The sequence below is a fragment of the Somniosus microcephalus genome, chromosome 15 (genome assembly GCF_052327205.1).
Source record: "Somniosus microcephalus isolate GS21.2 chromosome 15, FLI_Smic_1.0, whole genome shotgun sequence".
In the NCBI taxonomy this organism is placed as follows: Eukaryota; Metazoa; Chordata; class Chondrichthyes; order Squaliformes; family Somniosidae; genus Somniosus; species Somniosus microcephalus.
The window spans coordinates 118,580,106-118,602,164 of NC_141001.1; the positions used below are offsets into that span (position 1 = coordinate 118,580,106).

Here is a 22,059-nt window from a genome sequence, read left to right on the forward strand (position 1 = left end):
ATCTTCTCAGTTCCAGCCAAACCCTTAAATAGCTCCACAGGCCAGTCTGTATTTTCAGAGATGATTTAAATTATTCAACAGTTTCTTCTTTGTTGTTGTTAACATCCCTCGCACTTTGCTGACATTCCAGAACTTGCTTCGGGAACTACAGAGCCTGAAGTCTAAAGTGGAAGAACTAGAGGACGAAAAGATTCAGTTCGAGCAAAGGCTGGATGCCACCCAGGTAAGGAGTGATGTTTCTCATTTGTCAGCCATTGCTCCCCATGGCCTGTTGAGCATCCCTGATTATAATCGCTCCACCATTGGCGGCCGTGCCTTCAGCTGCCTGGGCCCCGAGCTCTGGAATTCCCTCCTGTGGTAAACCACTGTATTGTATATTGCCACCTCTGGGTGGCGCTGTGTATGGAGGCATGCCTCAGCTGACTCCACCCACCACTGTGTGGGTTTCGTTCAGACTTGTTCAGTCACTCACGAAGAAGCATGGTCTCTTCTTAGCTAATAAAAGCCTTATTCATCTCTTCTTTCGACTCATCATCTCTTCTTCGACTCATCACCTTTTATGAAGTAATTGATAAGCGTATCAATTTTATTAGCTAAAAGTTAAATGGCGACACCTGAGGAGCAACAACAGCAACGGATACAGCAGACATTGCTGAGAGCCCTCAGACCACCACGCCTGGACCTCGACCCTCAAGATGTGGGTGCATCAGCCAAGTTTGAACACTGGCTGAGCTGCTTTGAATCCTTCCTCGCAATCTCACAGGTTACAGAGGAGGATCACAAACTGAAAATTTTGACCGCCCAGGTGAGCCATCAAGTATATATGCTAATCCGGGACTCTAATACGTACGTGGCGGCCCTCGAGCTACTAAAAGGGCAATATACGCGCCCAGTGAACACAATTTACGCCCGACACCTCTTGGGATCCCGCAGGTAGCAACCGGGAGAATCGGTAGGGGCATTTGCACGGGCGCTACTGGCACTCTGCAGAGACTGCGATTGTAAAGCGGTAACGGCTGTGGAGCACGCGCAGGGACTCGCCTGTGATGCCTTCGTCAGGGGCCTCCAGTCAGACCACACCCGGCAGAGACTGCTAGAAAGCAAGGAACCCGACCTGAAGACGGCCATTGCCCTTGCGCTCTCGTTAGAGGAGGCCCACCGAAACCTCGAGGCATACCCCCGTAACGGCGCCGAGACATGGCAATCGAAACCGTGGGACACGGGACCGCCGCCCCCGGCACCAACCGCTGCAGCGACCCAACCGAGACAGCAGCCTCCGGTAAGAACTGCTTCGATGCCCAGTAACCAGGCCCAAAAATGCTATTTCTGTGGCCAGTTAAAACATCCCAGAGCGCACTGCCCAGCTAAGACAGCTACCTGCTCAGGCTGCGGGAAGAAAGGCCATTACGCTAACGCCTGCAAGGGGAAGCCAGCCAGCAGCGCAGCGTGCGGGCCGTGGGAGCAGCCATCTTATCCGCCATTTTGTGTACCCCCGGCCGCATGGCATCCGCCGCCATCGTATCCAACGCACTCAACCGCCATTTCGTCACCGGAACCGACCACCGTCTCGGCGGATGACTATAGTGACTCACTAAGCCACATACTGGCCTCCGTGACGCTGGATCAAGGCCACCCTCACCATCTATCCAGCTCCATGATGGATATTGCGGTAAACGGCCGCGCCACCAGTTGCCTGATCGACAGCGGGAGCACAGAGAGTTTCGTCCACCCCGACACGGTACGTAGCCACTCCCTCACGATTCTGCCAACGCACCATCGCATTTCTATGGCGTCCAAGTCCCAGTCAATGGACATCAGCGGCTACTGTGTGGTGACCCTGTCAGTAGGGGGCACTGAATACCAAAAATTTAAACTGCTAGTCCTGCCCCGTCTTTGCGCTGCCGTCCTGCTAGGGTTGGATTTTCAGTGCCACCTTAAGAGTGTCACACTAGCATACGGTGGACCCCTCCCCCCACTCACAGTCTGCAACCAACAACTTTTAAATCGCCCGCTGCAAACCACCTGCAGCCTTTCCACATTAAAAGTCCCCCCCCCTCCCCTGTTCGCTAACCTCACCCGCGACTGTAAACCCATCGCTACCAAAAGCAGGCGGTACAGTGCCGGGGACAGAGCTTTTATCAGCTCTGAGGTGGAGCGGCTCTTGAAGGAGGGCATTATCGAAGGTAGCACTAGCCCCTGGCGAGCCCAGGTTGTAGTCGTTAAAACCACTGCAAAACGCCGCATGGTAATCGACTACAGCCAAACCATAAACCGGTACACCCAGCTGGACGCGTACCCCCTCCCTCGCATATCTGATATGGTCAATCAGATTGCGCAATACAAAGTATTCTCCACCATCGACCTTAAGTCAGCGTACCACCAGCTGCCCATCCGCCATGAGGACCGCCAGTATACTGCCTTCGAGGCAAACGGCCGCCTCTACCACTTCCTTAGGGTCCCCTTCGGCGTCACCAACGGGGTTTCGGTCTTCCAAAGGGAGATGGACCGAATGGTTGACCAGAACGCGCTGCGGGCAACCTTCCCCTATTTGGATAACGTCACCATCTGCGGCCACGACCAGCAGGACCACAACGTTAATCTAGCAAATTTCCTCCGTACGGCCCAACGGCTGAACCTAACGTACAATAAGGAAAAATGTATGTTTCACACCAAGCGCCTGGCCATCCTCGGCTGCGTGGTGGAGAACGGAGTCATCGGGCCCGACCCCGACAGAATGCGCCCCCTAATGGAGCTACCCCTTCCCCACTGCCAAAAAGCACTGAAGAGATGCCTGGGGTTTTTCTCCTACTACGCCCAGTGGGTGCCCCTCTATGCAGACAAAGCCAGGCCCCTCATCAAAGCCACCTCCTTCCCCCTGACACCAGAGGCGTGTGCAGCCTTCACTCTTATCAAGAACGATATCGCGAAGGCCGCAATGCACGCGGTGGATGAGTCCATCCCCTTCCAAATGGAGAGCGATGCCTCCGACTTCGCCCTAGCCGCGACCCTTAACCAGGCGGGCAGACCCGTGGCCTTTTTCTCAAGGACCCTCCAGGGCCCCGAGACGAGACACTCCTCCGTCGAAAAGGAGGCCCAGGCTATTGTAGAAGCGGTGCGTCACTGGAGGCATTACCTGGCCGGGAAACGATTTACCCTGCTCACTGACCAGCGTTCAGTAGCTTTTATGTTTAATAATAAGCAGAGGGGTAAAATCAAGAACGACAAGATCTTGAGGTGGAGAATCGAACTCTCCACCTACAATTATGATATCTTGTATCGGCCAGGGAAACTCAATGAGCCCCCAGATGCCCTATCACGTGGTACATGCGCCAACGCGCAGAGTGATAGGCTGCAGTCCCTCCACAATGACCTCTGCCACCCGGGGGTCACCAGGTTTTTCCATTTTATCAAATCCCGTAACCTGCCCTACTCCATCGAGGAGGTCAGGACCATGACCAAGAGCTGCCAAATCTGCGCCGAGTGCAAACCGCACTTCTATAGGCCGGACAGAGCAAGCCTGATCAAGGCCACCCGCCCCTTCGAACGCCTGAGCGTCGATTTTAAAGGGCCCCTCCCCTCCGCTGACCGCAATGTGTACTTCCTCAACATAGTTGATGAGTACTCCCGTTTCCCCTTTGCCATCCCTTGCCCAGACATGACCAGTACCACGGTCATCAAGTGTCTGAATGACATCTTCGCTCTGTTCGGGTTCCCCAGCTATATACATAGCGACAGGGGCTCATCGTTCATGAGCGACGAACTTCGGCAGTACCTGCTAACAAGAGGTATCGCCACGAGCAGGACCACCAGTTACAACCCCCGGGGGAACGGCCAGGTGGAAAGGGAGAACGCGACGGTTTGGAAGGCAGTCCTCTTAGCACTAAAATCTAAGGGCCTTCCGACCTCCCGCTGGCAGGAGGTCCTCCCTGCAGCGCTTCACTCCATTCGGTCACTGCTTTGTACTGCCACTAATGCGACCCCTCATGAGAAAATGTTCGTTTTCCCCCGGAAGTCTACATCGGGAACCTCGCTACCGGCATGGTTGACTTCTCCTGGGCCCGTCCTACTGCGGAGGCACGTGAGGACGCATAAAACGGACCCCCTGGTCGAGCGGGTGCACCTCCTACACGCCAACCCCCAGTATGCCTGGGTGACATACCCAGACGGGCGGGAGGACACGGTCTCCATACGAGATCTCGCACCCTCGGGTACCCCTGAATTACCACCGTTATCCCCCTTACCACCGTTATCCCCCTTACCACTGTTATCCCCCACCACCCCTCCCAACCCAACCCCTGCAGACGGCATGCCAAAGCCCCAGGAATCTTCGCCAACCACCCAGACACCAGACCCGACGTCGGATGCTGCAACACCACCGCCGCCACCACGACGATCAGGACGTCAGACAAGGCCTCCTGATAGACTTAACTTGTAGTACCCTTCACCCCGCCGGACTTCACATTAAACAAGGGGTGAATGTGGTAAACCACTGTATTGTATATTGCCACCTCTGGGTGGCGCTGTGTATGGAGGCATGCCTCAGCTGACTCCACCCACCACTGTGTGGGTTTCGTTCAGACTTGTTCAGTCACTCACGAAGAAGCATGGTCTCTTCTTAGCTAATAAAAGCCTTATTCATCTCTTCTTTCGACTCATCATCTCTTCTTCGACTCATCACCTTTTATGAAGTAATTGATAAGCGTATCACCTCCCTAAACCTCTCCGCCTCTCTTTCCTCCTTTAAGATGCTCCTTAAAATCTACCTCTTTGACCAAGCTTTTGGTCACCTACCCTAATTTATCCTTATGTTTGATAATTGCTCCTATGAAGCAGTTTGGGGATGTTTTACTATGTTAAAGGCGCTGTATAAATGCAAGTTGTTGTTTTGATGAGTGTTGTGTCTCTGCTAACTGCTCAGTGTTTGTGATTTGACCACTTCACTTTCATCACCTGTGTTCATACCCTAAATCCGTGGGCTGTCATTTTAATTTGTTCTTGGGGTGGAGGTGGGTTGGCGGGGGTGGGGGCGGGGGGTGGCTGGTGGTGACCTCGGCAGGACAGGTTTGTTGCCCATCCCCAGAAAGGTGGTGCTGGGCCTTCTTGTAGAATTACATCGAGTGTACAGCACAGAAACAGACCAACTGGTCCGTGCCGGTGTTTCCGCTCCACACGAGCCTCCTCCCACCCCTCTTCATCTCACCCCATCAACATATCCTTCAAATCCTTTCTCCCTCATGTGTTTATCCAGCTTCCCCTTAAATGCATCTTTACTATTCGCCTCAACCACTCCCTGTGGTAGCGAATTCCACATTCTCACCACTCTCTGGGTGAAGAAGTTTCTCCTGAATTCCCTATTGGATTTATTAGTGACTGTCTTATATTGATGGCCCCTAGTTCTGGTCTCCCCCACAAGTGGAAACATCTTCTCTATGTCTACCCTATCAAACCCTTCATAATTTTAAAGATCTCTATTAGGTCACCTCTCAGTCTTCTCTTTTCAAGAGAAATAAGCCCAGGCTGTTCAAACTTTCCTAATAAGTATATCCTCTCAGTTCTGGTATCATCCTTCTGAATCTTTTTTGCACCTTCTCCAGTGCCTCGATATCCTTTTCATCGCATGGCGACCAGAACTGTGCACAGTGCTCCTTGAGCAGCTGCAGGCCTTCGGTGATGATGCTCCCGCAATGGTGTTAGGTTATTGATCCCGTGATTATGAAGGAACGGCGGGATATATCCAAGTCAGGATAGTGTGGGACTCTGAGGGAAACTTGGAGGGGGTGGTGTTCCCACGACATTGTTGCTCTTGTCCACCTGTCTGGTAGAGGTCACAAAAGAGAATGGTGCAATCGGAGTAACCTTGGTGAGGCGGTGTAGTGTATCCTGTAGATAACAACAACTTGCATTTATATAGCGCCTTTAATGTAGTGAAACGTCCCAAACAGCTTCACAGGAGCGATTATATTCAAGGCGGAGATAGACAGATATTTGAGCTACAGGGGAGTCAAGGGTTATGAGGAGCGGGCAGGAAAGTGGAGTTAAGGCTAAGATCAGATCAGCCATGATCTTAGTGAATGGCGGAGCAGGCTCGAGGGGCCAAATGGCCGACTCCTGCTCCTATTTCTTATGTTCTTATCAAACAAAATTTGACACCGAGCCACATAAAGAGGTACTAGGACAGGTGACCAAAAACTTGGTCAAAGAGGTAGGTTTTAAGGAGCGTCTTAAATGAGGAGGGAGTGGTAGCGAGGCAGAGAGGTTTAGGGAGGGAATTCCAGAGCTTAGGGCCCAGGCAGCTGAAGGCACGGCCGCCAATGGTGGAGCGATTAAAATCAGGGATGCTCAAGAGGCCAGAATTGGAGGGGTGCAGAGATCTCGGAGGGTGTAGGGCTGGAAGAGGTCACAGAGATAGGGAGGGGCGAGGCCATGCAGTACGTACTGCCTCCGTAGCGTGGAGAGGTTGATATCGAGTGCAGCGGCAGAGGTGCTGATTGAGGGAAATTGTGCTGCCCTGGAGGGTGTCGAGCTTCTTGCGTGTCATAACTCCTGCACCCATCCAGATGAGTGGCGAGTATTCCATCACACTCCTGGCTTGAGTCCAGTCGGTGGCGGTGAGACATTGAGGGGTCAGGCGGTGAGCCACTTGCCGCAGAGTACCCAAACTCTGCCCAGTGCTATTAGCCGCAATGTGGATGTAGCTGCTGCAGTTCAGCTTCTGGTCAATGGTGGACCCCCATGCTATTGATGGTGGGGGTCTCGGCAATGCAGAGATGGATGGCCTTTCTCCTGTTGGAAATGATCGTCACCCGGCACTTGTGCGACGTGAATGTTACCTGTCACTTCTCAGCCCAAGCCTGGATAATAGCATCATACAGCACAGGAGGAGTCCAATCAGCTCATCGGGCCTGTGCCAGCTCTTTGAAAGAGCTCTCCAATTAGTCCCACTCCCCCCCTGCTCTTTCCCCAGAGCCCTGCATATTTTTTTTCCTTTTTTGATCCCTAAAGGGTTCACCCTTTCTGTGTTAAAATACTTGGGTAATAGTTCATTTAACATGAAATAAGGAACATAATCAAGTGCGCCAATCTATACTCCTGATTAATTTATAACTCTCTATCTGCTCTTCCCCTCCCTCTGATCTTACCTGCTTCGGTTCCTGTTGCCAAGTTTAGAGGCTTGAATGAAAGTACTGCTTGGGTTATGTCAATAGCACTGGCATCTGGCTGGCTGGCAGAACACTGAACATTGCCTCTCCCCATTTTGCAAGCTGTGCTCCCATTACTCTGTCGTTCTTTCCTTCTGGCCGTCTACTTCTCCCTCCCTCCATCTCTATTACCAATCCTTAGCAGCCAGGTTGAAACACACAGTTGTACAGATGCAAATAGCGAAGGATCAGTGGGGCCAGAAATGTTAGGCCGCTGTATCTCGCCAGTCATCCACCTATTATTTGCATTCATGCTAATCTTTACCTTTACCGTAATAAAGGTCAAAGCTGCCTCGCCTTCCTCCTTGTATTTATCGTTGCACAATGTCGGCTAACAGCATTGGCGTGCAGCAGTTTGATACTCAGCAGACAGTACTGCATACAGTTTTGGTGTCCATACTTAAGAAAAGACATACTTGCTCTCGAGTCAGTACAAAGAAGGTTCACTCGGTTAATCCTGGGGATGAGGGGATGGACATATGAGGAGAGGTTGAGTAGATTGGGACTCTACTCATTGGAGTTCAGAAGAATGAGAGGCGATCTTATTGAAACATATAAGATTGTGAAGGGGTTGGATTGGATGGATGCGGGGAGGATGTTCCCGATGATGGGTGAAACTAGAACTAGGGGGCATAGTCTTAGAATAAGGGGCTGCTCTTTCAAAACTGAGATGAGGAGGAACTACTTCACTCAGAGGGTGGTAGGTCCATGGAATATGCTGCCCCAAAAAGCTGTAGAAGCTATATCATTACATAAATTTAAAACAGAAATAGACAGTTTCCTAGAAGTAAAGGGAATTAAGGGTTACGGGGAGCGGGCAGGAATTTGGATATGAGTCTAGGTTCGGATCGGTCATGGCCCTGTGGGTAGCGGAGCGGGCCCAGGGGCCGTGTAGCCTGATCCTGCTCCTATTTCGTGTGTCTAATTCTGTTAGATTCAGGAGATGGTTCTGTGATAGTGGATTGGCGGTTAGGATCAGATCAGCCATGGTCTTATTGAATGGCGGAGCAGGCTCGAGGGGCCGATTGGCCTACTCCTGCTCCTATTTCTTATGTTCTTAGACCAGGCCATGTACACACTCAGTCCTAAACAAATTGATTAGGAGATGTGCGGGGTCATTTCCAACTTATTGCGGAACCCGCCCGATTTTCTTTCAATTCATAGGGGGAAATAATTGGGCCGTGTCCCCTTTGGGGCGCTAACTTCATAGCGCCCCGAAAAAGTTAGCGCCCCCCGCACCCGAACTTGAGTGGTAATGCCCCAAGCAGGAGGCGGGGTGCTACTGGAAGCGCTCCCCCTCCCTCTTGGGGTGCTCCAGCTCAATATTGCGGCGCGACGTGCACAAAGCAGCTAGCGCCCAGGCGCGGCGCCGCTAACGCCTCCCGCGAAATTTGAAGACGAGGATGAGGATTTTAAACTCAATTCATTGCGATATCGGGAGTGCAGGTAGGTCAATGATGAAGGAGATGTTACAGGAGCGAGATTGAGTGCAGTACTAGTCTGAGTTTATGGAGGATGGGAGGCCAGCAAAGAAGACATCAAAGAAAACGAGTCCAGAGGTATAGTGCATTACTGAAAATGCAATGCTTACTCCCTGGGAGATGTCAACCTCTGTTAGAACTGTTGCTATAGCGATCTGGAATTCCCATCTCATCATAGTTGCCCACCAGTTGATTTTGGAATCTGCCCCCCCCATATTTTAAGTCTTGTACAAAAGTAACCAGTGACTTTTTTTATTTGTATTTATGGGATGTGGGCGTCGCCAGCAAGGCCAGCATTTATTGCCCATCCCTAATTGCCCTTGAGAAGGTGGTGGTGAGCTGCCTTCTTGAACTGCTGCAGTCCGTGTGGTGAAGGTGCTCCCACAGTGCTGTTAGGGAGGGAGTTCCAGGATTTTGACCCAGCGACAATGAAGGATCGGCGATATACTTCTAAGCCAGGATGATGTGCGACTTGGAGGGGAACTTGGAGGTGGTGGTGTTCCCATGCGCCTGCTGCCCTTGTCCTTCTAGATGGAAAAGATCGCGAGTTTGGGAGGTGCTGCCGAAGAAGCCTTGGCGAGTTGCTGCAGTGCATCTTGTAGGTGGTACACAGTGCAGCCACGGTACGCCGATGGTGGAGGGAGTGAATGTTTAAGGTGGTGGATGGGGTGCCAATCAAGTGGGCTGCTTTGTCCTGGATGGTGTCGAGCTTCTTGAGTGTTGTTGGAGCTGCACTCATCCAGGCAAGTGGAGAGTATTCCATCACACTCCTGACTTGTGCCTTGTAGATGGTGGAAAGGCTTTGGGGAGTCAGGAGGTGAGACACTCGCCGCAGAATACCCAGCCTCTGACCTGCTCTTGTTGCCACAGTATTTATGTGGCTGGTCCAGTTAAGTTTCTGGTCAATGGTGACCCCCAGGATGTTGATGGTGGGGGATTCGGTGATGGTAATGCCGTTGAATGTCAAGGGACGGTGTTTAGACTCTCACTTGTTGGAGATAGTCATTGCCTGGCACTTCTGTGGCACGAATGTCACCTGCCAAAGGTTGGGGTTGTGTTAAATCACGAGATCAATGAAAACGTAGCAGTTGCCTTTTAGAGCAACAACAGCTTGCATTTATATAGCGCCTTAAACGTAGTAAGAACGTCCCAAGGCGTTTCACAAGAGCGATTATCAAACCAAATTTAAGACTGAGCCACAGACGGAGATATTAGGACAAGTCACCAAAAGCTTGGTCAAAGAGAACATAGAACATAGGGGCAGCACGGTGGCATAGTGGTTAGCACTGTTGCCTCACAGCGCCAGGGACCCGGGTTCAAATCCGGCCTCGGGCAACTGTCTGTGTGGAGTTTGCACATTCTCCCCGTGTTTGCGTGGGTTTACTCCGGGTGCTCCGGTTTCCTCCCACAGTCCAAAGATGTGCAGGTTAGGTTGATTGGCTATGATAAATTGACCCTTAGTGTTAGGGGGATTAAATACGTGGGGTTATGGGGATAGGGTGGGATATGTGTTGGTGTAGGGGTTACGGGGATCGGGTGGGATATGTGTCAGTGCAGGCTCGATGGGCCGAAATGGCCTCTATCTGCACTGTGGGGTTTCTGTGATTCTGTGATATGAAATAGGAGCACGAGTAATCCATACGGCCCCTTCGAGCCTGCTCCACCATTCAGTAAGATCATGGCTGATCTTCTACCTCATCTCCACTTTCTTGCACTATCCCCATATCCCTTAATATTCAAAAATCTATCGATCTCTGTCTTGAATATACTCAAAGACTGAGTCTCCACAGCCCTCTGGGGTAGAGAATTCCAACGAGTCACCACCCTCTGAGTGAAGAAATTTCTCCTCATCTCAGTCCTAAATGGCCGACCCCTTATTCTGAGACTGTGACCCTTAGTTCTAGACTCCCCAGCCAGAGGTAGGTTTTAAGGAGCGTCTTAAAGGAAGCAAGCGAGGCGGGGAGGTTTAGGGAGGTGGGGAGGTTTAGGGAGGGAATTCCAGAGCTTAGGAGATGGGCATGGCCACCAATGGTGGAGCGATGAGTGGCGGGGATGGAGGAGTGCAGAGATCCCTGAGGGTTGTAGTGCCGGAGGAGGTTAGAGAGTTAGGATGGGGGCGAGGACACGAGGGATTTGATAGCCAGGATAAGAACGTATTCCTCATGTTGATTTTGAATTGAGCCCTTCATATTGGAAGCATAAGGTTTACAAGCTAAAATAAAAAAATCACATTTTACATAGAGCTTGCTTGAGGCAAGTTACAGAGCCCCTGAGAAAAAACTGTAAACACATGAGAATAATGATTTGTGAGTATGTAACACTAAAGATTCGGATATCATAAATATGAGCAGGCAGTGTGACTCGTTTAAGTAGCTTTCGAAAATCAAAATTGTGCCACTAGCTGACGGATTATTAACTTAATTTTTTTATTAGAATTGTGACTTAGTATTCATGTTAATGCTGGTATGTTTGTGGGAAATGTATTTCCCCTTGTGGTACAGTTGTTTCACTAATCTGATTTTGTGAAGATTTCTTTTGTTTTTTTGTTGAGGGAGTGGGGGGCTGGGGAGGGAATGGAAATGAACTTCTCAATGTCCCTCGCTACCACAGGAGAGTGGGGTTTTGCAGTGACTGCCAACGTGCTCTTGTATTTTCTTTCGTTCTCGGGAGGTGAGCAGTACTCAGTGGGCAGCACTCTCTCGCCTCTGAGTCAGTAGGTTGTGGGTTCAAGTCCCACTCCAGGGACTTGAGCTTAAAAATCCAGGCTGACACTCCCAGTGGAGTGCTGCACTGTCGGAGGTGCCGTCTTTCAGATGAGACGTTAAACCGAGACCCCGTCTGCCCTCTCAGGTGGACATAAAAGATCCCGTGGCACTATTTCAAAGAAGAGCAGGGGAGTTCTCCCCGGTGTCCTGGCCAATATTTATCACTCAATCAACATCACTAAAACTGACTATCTGGTCATTATCATATTGCTGTTTGTGGGAGCTTGCTGTGCGCAAATTGGCTGCTGTATTTCCCACATTACAACAGTGACTGCACTACAAGCAGTATTTCATTGGCTGTAAAGCGCTTTGAGACGTTCGGTGGTCGTGAAAGGTGCTATGGAAATGCAAATCCTTCTTTCTATATTGTCGGCCACCCCATCCCCCCTCCAAATCACACCATTCCGTTAATTGATCCTCCTGCCCTTCCGACCGGGCGTTCCCGAGAGCCGCCTTGGTTTGGCGTTGCATCCTGCGACGTTGTACGCCTGTCGCCCGCTGATTGGTTTTACGACTCTGAGGCTGTAACAGGAAGCTCCGGCTGCCTCCTCCTGATGGAGTAGCAGCGGTAGAGACGAGGCCACGGTTTGGGGGACACTCCGCACGCTCCCTTCACTGTGCTCGCTGCAGCAACTCTGCACCAAACAGAGGCTGAACAGGAGAGGCGAGCCACGTTTATCTATTTGTGGCCAGCTCTTAGGCCAACTAGTGCTAGCTTCCCATTGCGCAATAAATACGTTGTTTGTTCACGGTTAAGTGTCAAAATATGTTTCAAATAACATCGCTTCCAACTTCTTAAACAGAGTCTCGATGTCACATTGTGAAAGAAAGACTTGCATTTCTATAGTGCCTTCCACGACCTCAGGACGTCCCAAAGCGCTTTACAGCCAATGAAGTACTTTTGAAGTGTAGTCACTGTTGTAATGTCGGAAACACGGCAGTCAATTTGCGCACAGCAAGCTCCCACAAACAGCAATGTGATAATGACCAGATCATCTATTAGTGATGTTGATTGAGGGATAGATATTGGCCATGACACCGGGGAGAACTCCCCCTGCTCGTCTTCAAAATAGTGCCACGGGATCTTTTGCATCCACCTGAGAAAGACGGCACCTCCGACAGAGCAGCGTTCCCTCAGCACTGCCCCTCCGACAGTGCAGCACTCCCTCAGCACTACCCCTCTGATAGTGCAGCACTCCCTCAGCACTGCCCCTCTGACAGTGCCGCACTCCCTCAGTACTGCCCCTCCGACAGTGCGGCGCTCCCTCAGTACTGCCCCTCCGACAGTGCAGCGCTCCCTCAGTACTGACCCTCCGACAGTGCTGCGCTCCCTCAGTACTGCCCCTCCGACAGTGCAGCGCTCCCTCAGTACTGACCCTCCGACAGTGCTGCGCTCCCTCAGTACTGCCCCTCTGGCAGTACAGCACTCCCTCAGCACTGCACTGGAGTGTTAGCCTAGATTTTTGTGCTCAAGTCTCTGGAGTGGGGCTTGAACCCACAACCTTCTGACTCAGAGGTGAGAGAGTGCTGCCCACTGAGCCACGGTTGACAGCAGCCTTAAGGGAAGCAACCAGTTGAGCCGCTAAACATCAAGTGCTCCAGACCAGAGATGACTTGAGAGTAACACCGCAGGAGAGCTGCTCGTGATAGTTTAAGCCAGCAGAGTATTTGGAAGATTTGGTTTCAATCCTGTCACAGAGGCCGTTTGTGACATTTAGTCGCTAGGTAAAACACAGCGTGGTTAACACAGGAGGCAAGGTTGGAATTTAATTACTGCTTTCTCAGCTGTTGAACGGCAGCGCGGCCAAGTGTGCTGACTGCATTCCATATTCCCACGAGGCATATCAAGTGTTCTATTCTAATATTTCAGGAATAATATGATCACAAACGGCGCAGTACGCTTTCTGCCAGAACAGTGGATCACAAGCTGAGCCAAGTGCTTTAAGCCACTTGTGGTTTAACTCTTTCACCGTACAGCTGGTTGAGAACTGTTAGTATTTATCTCACTTCAAAATCGACCCAGTTAAAGGTGCTCATGTTGCTCTGTTTTTGGACAGCTTTGCTTATATTTGAGAAAGTAGGCTGTTGCCATATATTAATGGCTACTCCTATCCAATCCAATTTGGTTAAGAACGTCAGAATTAGGAGCAGGAGTTGGCCATTCGGTCCCTCGAGCCTGCTCCACCATTCAATAAGATCATGGCTGATCTTCTACCTCATCTCCAGTTTCCTGCCTGATCCCCATATCCCTTGATTCCCTTAGTGCCCAAGAATCTATTAATCTCAGCCTTGAATATACTCAACGACTGAGCCTCCACAGCTCTCTGGGGTAGAGAATTCCAGATTCACCACCCTCTGAGTCCTAAATGGCTGACCCCTTATCCTGAGACTGTGACCCCTAGTTCTAGACTCCCCAGCCAGGGGTAAACAACCTCTCAGCATCTACCCTGTCAAGCCCATTATGAATTTTATACGTTTCAATGAGATCACCTCTCATTCTTCTAAACTCCAGAGAATATAGGCCATTCTACTCGATCTCAATTTGGTTCTTCCCATTATCCGACTAATTCATTGAACTGAAAGAAGTCTTGATCTGGTTTTCCTCAGCATACTGTAACTGGACTTCAAGTCTCTCTCTGGACTAGAACGTATGTTGTAGGTTTCTTCTTGGGGAGCGACACTGGATAGCAAAAGCTGCTCTTACGTTGCAGGCTGGGTCATGGGGGTTGTGTACAGTGCCCTCTTGTTTTTAACCCTCAATGGAGCAATCCGGGGAATGGTAGCACAGTGGTTAGGTTACTGGACTAGTAATCCAGAGACCTAGACTAATGATCTGGCAACAAGAGGTCAAATCCCACCACGACAGCTGGGGAATTTAAATTCAGTTAATTAAATAAACCTGGAATTAAAAAGCTAGTGTCAGTGATCATGGTGACCATGAAACTACCGGATTGTCAAAAAAAAACATCTGGTTCACTGATAAAATAAAACTTTAAAAATTCTGACAGGACTGGACAGACTAGATGCAGGAAGGATGTTCCCGATGGCAAGGGGAGTCCGGAACCAGGGGTCACAGTCTAAGGATAAGGGGTAAGCCATTTAGGACTGAGATGAGGAGGAATTTCTTTACCCAGAGAGTGGTGAACCTGTGGAATTCTCTGCCACACAAGGCAGTAGAGACCAATTCATTAAATATATTCAAGAAGGAGTTGGATATATTTCTTAAGGCTAAAGGGACCAAGGGATATGGGGAGAAAACAGGGACACGGTACTGAATTTGGATGATCAGCCATGATCCCATTGAATGGTGGAGCAGGCTCGAGGGCCCGAATGGCCTACTCCTGCTCCTATCTTCTATGTTCCTGATGTCCTTTAGGTCTGGCCTATATGTGACTCCAGACCCACAGCAATGTGGTTGATTCTTAATTGCCCTCTGAAATGTATAAGGCAGCTCACCACCACCTTCTCGAGAGCAATTGGGGATGGGCAACTAATGTTGGCCTCGCCAGTGACGCCCACATCATAGAGTCATAGAGTTATACAGCACAGAAAGAGGCCCATCGCGTCTGCGCCGGCCATCAAGCCCTGTCTAATCTAATCCCATTTTCCAGCACTTGGTCCGTAGCCTTGTATGCTATGGCATTTCAAGTGCTCGTCCAAATGCTTCTTGAATGTTGTGAGGGTTCCTGCCTCTACCACCCTTTCAGGCAGTGAGTTCCAGATTCCAACCACCCTCTGGGTGAAAAAGTTTTTCCTCAAATCCCCTCTAAACCTCCCGCCCCTTATCTTGAATCTATGCCCCCTTGTTATTGACCCCTCTACTAAGGGAAAAAGTTCCTTTCTATCTACCCTATCTATGCCCCTCATAATTTTGTACACCTCAATCAGGTCCCCCCTCAGCCTTCTCAGCTCCAAGGAAAACAACCCCAGCCTGTCCAGTCTTTCTTCATAGCTGAAGCGCTCCCGCCCAGGTAACATCCTGGTGAATCTCCTCTGCACCCTCTCCAAAGCAATCACATCCTGCCTATAGTGTGGCGACCAGAACTGCACACAGTATTCCAGCTGTGGCCTAACCAGCGTTTTGTATAGCTCCATCATAACCTCCCTGCTCTTATATTCTATGCCTCGGCTAATGAAGGCAAGTATCCCATATGCCTTTTTAACCACCTTATCCACCTGTTCTGCTGCCTTCAGAGATCTATGTACATGCACACCAAGGTCCCTCTGATCCTCTGTCTTTCCTAGGGTCTTACCATTTATTGTGTATTCCCTTGCCTTGTTAGTCCCTCCAAAATGCATCACCTCACACTTTTCAGGGTTAAATTCCATTTGCCACTGTTCCTCTCATCTGACCAACCCATCTATATCGTCCTGCAGACTGAGGCTACCCTCCTCGCTATTTACCACCCCACCAATTTTCGTGTCATCTGCGAACTTACTGATCATACCTTTTACATTCACATCCAAATCATTAATGTAGACCACAAACAGCAAGGAACCCAGCACCGATCCCTGTGGTACCCCACTGGACACAGACTTCCAGTCACAAAAACAACCTTCGACCATCACCCTCTGCCTTCTGCCACTAAGCCAGTTTTGGATCCAATGTGCCAAGGCACCCTGGATCCCATGGGCTCTTACCTTCTTGACCAGTCTCCTATGCGGGACTTTATCGAAAGCCTTACTGAAATCCATGTATACCACATCCACTGCACTACCCTCATCCACACACCGAGTCACCCCCTCGAAAAATTCAATCAAATTGGTCAGACATGATCTTCCCTTGACAAAGCCATGCTGACTATCCCTGATTAATCCTTGCCTCTCCAAGTGGAGACTAATTCTGTCCCTCAGAATTTTTTCCAATAATTTCCCTACCACTGATGTTAGGCTCACTGGCCTGTAATTCCCTGGTTTATCCCTACTACCCTTCTTGAATAATGGTTCTACGTTAGCTATTCTCCAGTCCTCAGGCACATCCCCTGTGGCCAGAGAGGTTCTGAAAATTTGTGTCAGAGCCCCTGCAATCTCCTCCTTTGCCTCATACAGCAGCCTGGGATACATCTTATCCGGGCCTGGGGATTTATCCACTTTTAAGCCTGCTAAAACCACTAGTACCTCCTCCCTCTCGATGCTAATATGTTCAAGTATATCACAGTCCCCCTGCCTGATTTCTATGTCCACATCGTCCTTCTCCATAGTGAACACAGATGCAAAAAATTCATTTAAAACCCCACCTACATCTTCTGGCTCCAAACACAGATTGCCACTTTGGTCCCTAATGGGCCCTAATCTTTCCCTAGTTATCCTCTTGCCCTTAATATACTTATAAAACACCTTAGGATTTTCCTTTATTTTGCTCGCCAGTGTTATTTCATGGCCCCTCCTCGCTCTCCTAATTTCTTTTTTAAGTATCCCCCTGCACTTTTTATACTCCTCTAGGGCTTCCTCTGTCTTTAGTCCTTTGTATCTGCCAAAAGCCCCCCTTTTTTTCCTAATCCATTCTCGTATACCCCTTGACATCCAAGGTTCCCTGGGCTTGTTGGTCCCACCCTTGACCTTTACAGGAACATGTTGCCATTGTACTCTCTCAATTTCCTTTCTGAAAAACTCCCATTGCTCCGATGTGGATTTTCCTACAAGTAGCTGATCCCAGTCCACTTTGGCCAGATCCTGCCTTATCATATTAAAATCGGCCTTCCCCCAATTTAGAACCTTTATTTCCGGTCCATCTCTGTCCTTTTCCATGACTACCTTAAATCTCACTGAATTATGGTCACTGTCACCAAAGTGCTCACCTACTAACACTTCTACCACTTGCCCGGCCACATTCCCTAGAATTAGGTCCAGTACCGCCCCCTCTCTTGTAGGACTTTCTACATGCTGGCTCAAAAAGCTCTCCTGGATGCACTTTAAGAATTCTGCACCCTCTAAGCCTTTCACACTCTGACTATCCCAGTTAATATTGGGGAAGTTGAAATCCCCCACTATTATTACCCTATTATTTGCACATTTCTCTGAGATTTGCCTACATATCTGTTCCTCTATCTCCCCCTGACTGTTTGGGGGCCTATAGTACACTCCCAGCTAAGTGCTTGCCCCCTTTTTGTTTTTAAGTTCTACCCATATGGCCTCACTAGAGGAACCTGTTAATATATCATCCCTCCTTACAGCAGTAATTGACTCCTTAATTAATATTGCGACACCCCCTCCTCTTTTACCCCGCCCCCCCCCCCCCTCTGTCTCGCCTGAAGATTCTATACCCCGGAATATTGAGCTGCCAGTCTTGCCCCTCCCTCAACCATGTCTCCATGATAGCAACAATATCCTACTCCCATGTGTTCATCAACACCTTCAGTTCATCCACCTTATTCGCAAGACTCCTTGCATTAAAATAAATGCCATCCAGCCTTGCCCTACTCCCTTGTGCCGTTACATATTTGCTCTGCCTTCCAAGCTGACTTGTTTTTTCCTCTATATTTGGCTGTACATCACCCCCTATTATAGCTCCACTCTGTATCCCATCCCCCTGCCAAGTTAGTTTAAACCCCCCCCCCCAACAGTGCTAGCAAACCTCCCCGCAAGGATATTTGTCCCGTTCTGGTTCAGGTGCAACCCGTCCAACTTGTACAAGTCCCACCTTCCCCAGAAGCAGACCCAGTGATCCAGGTAACTAAAGCCCTCCCTCCTGCACCAACTCTTTAGCCACGCATTCATCTGCTCTATCCTCCTATTCCTATACTCACCAGCACATGGCACCAGGAGTAATCCAGAGATTACAACCTTTGAGGTCCTGCTCTTTTATCTGCTACCTAGCTCCCTAAATTCTTGCTGCAGGACCTAATCCCTCTTCCTACTCATGACGTTGGTCCCAATGTGAACCACGACCTCTGACTGTTCACCATCCCCCTTCAGAATGCCCTGCAGCCGTTCAGTGACATCCTTGACCTTGGCACCAGGGAGGCAACAAACCATCCTGGAGTCACGTCTACGGCCACAGAAACGCCTATCTGTTCCCCTTACGATAGAATCCCCTACCACTATTGCTCTCCCACTCTTTTTCCTCCCTTCCTGAGCCGCAGAAGCACCCCCGGTGCCAGGAAGTTGGCTGCTGCTGCCTTCCCCTGGTAAGTCATCCCCCTGAACAGTATCCAAATCGGTATACCTGTTTGAGAGGGGGAATGGCCACAGGGGTCCCCTGCACTACCTGCCTGCTTCTACTGCTCCGCCTGATGGTCACCCATTTCCCTTCTGCCTGTGCAGCCCTTACCTGCGGTGTGACCAACTCACTAAACGTGTTATCCACGACCCTCTCAGCATCGCGAATGCTCCAAAACTCATCCATCCGCAGCTCCAGCACCTCAGTGTGGTCTGCCAGAAGCTGCAGCTGGATACATTTCCGGCACACATGGTTGTCAGGGACACCAGCAGTGTCCCTGAATTCCCACATAGCGCAGGTGGAGCATAACACGGGGCTGGGCTGTCCTGACATGACTTACCCTTTAATTAATTTAAATGAATTCAATACCACCAATTAAAGATATACTCTAGGGCGCTTGTATGGCAGAAGTCCCCGCTACACCACAGAGACCCTAGAATATATAAACTGCAGAATTGAAGTTACCTTACAGCTAAATGATATATTTAAGGGCCCTGGTTTATAAACAGTCCCCGCTATACCACAGAGACTTTAGAAACTATAAACCACAAAGTTAAGGTTTAAAAAGAGAGAAATATTCACCAACCAATCACTTACCTGCTTTCTGGTGACGTCACACTTCGATTTCTTTTTACTTCTCTCCTTCCCTCTGAGTTCCGAGATTGGAGACTGGTAAACCTACCTGGTCTCTTGGAGCCTTTTATACTCACCGCTCAGCCCACGATTCCCGCCGACCCTCGCTCCGCACTGAGGCCTTACCTGGTCTCTTGGAGCCTTTTATACTCACCGCTCAGCCCACGATTCCCGCCGACCCTCGCTCCGCACTGAGGCCTTACCTGGTCTCTGGAGCCTTTTATACTCACCGCTCACCGCTCAGCCCACGATTCCTGCCGACTCTCGCTCCGCACTGAGGCCTTACCTGGTCTCTGGAGCCTTTTATACTCACCGCTCACCGCTCAGCCCACGATTCCTGCCGACTCTCGCTCCGCACTGAGGCCTTACCTGGTCTCTGGAGCCTTTTATACTCACCGCTCACCGCTCAGCCCACGATTCCTGCCGACTCTCGCTCCGCACTGAGGCCTTACCTGGTCTCTGGAGCCTTTTATACTCACCGCTCACCGCTCAGCCCACGATTCCTGCCGACTCTCGCTCCGCACTGAGGCCTTACCTGGTCTCTGGAGCCTTTTATACTCACCGCTCACCGCTCAGCCCACGATTCCCGCCGACCCTCGCTCCGCACTGAGGCCTTACCTGGTCTCTGGAGCCTTTTATACTTACCACTCACCGCTCAGCCCGCGATTCCCGCCGAGACTCGCTCCGCACTGAGGCCTTACCTGGTCTCTGGAGCCTTTTATACTCACCGCTCACCGCTCAGCCCGCGGTTCCCGCCGACCCTCGCTCTGCACTGAGGCCTTACCTGGTCTCTGGAGCCTTTTATACTCACCGCTCAGCCCGCGATTCCCGCCGACTCTCGTTCAGTCTCTCCTGCCTTCTATCCTATCACTGACCTTCCCTTTTGTTCTTTCATCCCCTCCCCCTTTTCCCAGCCCCTAAACTTGCTTTAAAATCTATCCCCTTTCCTGTTTTTTTCCAGTTCTGACGAAAGGTCTTCGACCTGAAACGTTAACTCTCTTTCTCTCTCCACGGATGCTGCCTGGCCTGCTGAGTTTTTCCAGCGTTTTCTGTTGTTATTCCAGCCTATCCAATCTTTCCTCATCGCTAAAATTCTCCAGTCCTGGCAACATCCTCGTAAATCTCCTCTGTACCCTCTCTCGTGCGATCACATCTTTTAAAAAAAAAAAAAAAAAACATTTTTTTTTTAATCTTCGCCTTTCAAAATCAATTTAGCTGAATTGTACTTCTGGCTGCTTGAACCCATGCATTAGTGGAATGAGAAGTAGAGAGGCAACTAAACTAGCTTTTAAAATGGTATTAAAGGTTACGGAACCAAGGCGGGTGGACAGAGTTAAGATCCAGATCAGCCATGATCTCATTGAATGGCGGAACAGGCTGGAGGGGCTGAATGGCCTCCTCCTGTTCCTATCTAAAGTGACCATGGGACAAGCGGGCAGGGCTCCAAGGTTACAAAGAATTGGGGAAACGATGAGGAAAGGTACTGATGGGGTGTCCTCGACCTTGGGTTTGAAAATCTTCGGCTGTAGAAGGGAGGGACAACTAAAGCCCTAAGAATCATAGAATCATAGATATTTAAGGCACAGAAGGAGACCATTCGGCCCATCATGTCTTTCCGTGAAGTGACACAATTCTAGAGGAGACGGCAGTGCAATAAGTCTATAAACTGAGCACCATAATGTAACCATGTCTCTCATAACAAGTGGTTTTCAAACTCCCGAGGACCAAACATTTGAAAAGTTTACGAGACGAGTTCATGGGCTCTGATATTACGATGTGGCACATAATGGTTTGAGCACTTTGTGAGAGCTTGGCTGAAATGATGAGTGGAAGTGACCATTAATGTGTCAATAATATTTGTTGAAGCTCCATTGTGATATTCTATGTTGCCCAATTCTCTTATTACTGTTTCTGCCTCTCCCACTCCGTCTCCCTCTCCCGCTCCGTGTTGTAATGTAGGAAACATGGCAGCTAAATTGCGCACAGCAAGCTCCCACAAACAGCAATGTGATAATGACCAGATAATCTGGTTTTTTGATGTTGATTGAGGAATAATACTGTCCCCAGGGCACCGGGGATAACTCCCCTGCTCTTCTTCGAAACAGCGCCGTGGGATCTTTTCCGTCCACCTGAGAGAGCAGACGGGGGCCTCGGTTTAACATCTCATCCAAAAGACGGCACCTCTGACTCCTACATTTCCTACACTTCAAAAAGTACTTCATTGGCTGTAAAGCGCTTTGAGACGTCCGTGGTCGTGAAAGGCATTATAGAAAAGCAAGTCTTTCTTTCTTTCTTCTTGCACCCCCTCTCCGTCTCCTCCCCTCCGTCTCCCCCCCTCCGTCTTCCCCTCTCCCTCTCTCCCTGCAGTCTTTCTTTCACACACGCACACATACACACTGGCTCTCTGCCCTCAGTCCAATGGTCGTTCTATATATAGACCATTTTTACCAGCCTCGAATCTTTCCATTGCATCGCCTGCTCCAAGTCTGACTATTATTATTTCTTTCTAACCTTTGACCTATATTTTGTTGCTCAGATTAGTTGAATCCAAACTCCTCTCCACCCTGAGTACTTCTGATTTGTGCCCTTTGCACTTTATTCAACACACAGTTAGTTTTCACATTGAACTCACCTTCAGCTGCCTGGGCTCAAAGCTCTGGCATTCCCTTCCTAAACCTCTCTGCATCTCCACCAATGATCCCTCTAATTTTTTTTTTCAGTGCGTGGCCTCTTTAATGGCTGTGCGGCCCGTTCAAATTCCCGCGCGTGCACAGTTTTTTTCTATTTAAAAACGGGTGCGCCGGGTGCGCGGGACGTCCAGA

At 49.9% G+C, this 22,059-nt stretch overlaps 1 protein-coding gene across 10 annotated transcripts in view; it reads left to right on the forward strand.

Moving 5' to 3' along the window:
• The window catches only part of ppfibp2b (PPFIA binding protein 2b), a 474,628-nt gene that overhangs the window by 339,546 nt on the left and 113,023 nt on the right, over window positions 1-22,059 (forward strand). For all 10 annotated transcript variants that reach the window (XM_086008336.1, XM_086008341.1, XM_086008339.1 and 7 more), the window contains one exon: window positions 131-223. In XM_086008336.1, coding sequence (XP_085864462.1) covers window positions 131-223 — 93 coding nt within the window. The remainder of the gene's footprint in view (window positions 1-130; window positions 224-22,059) is intronic.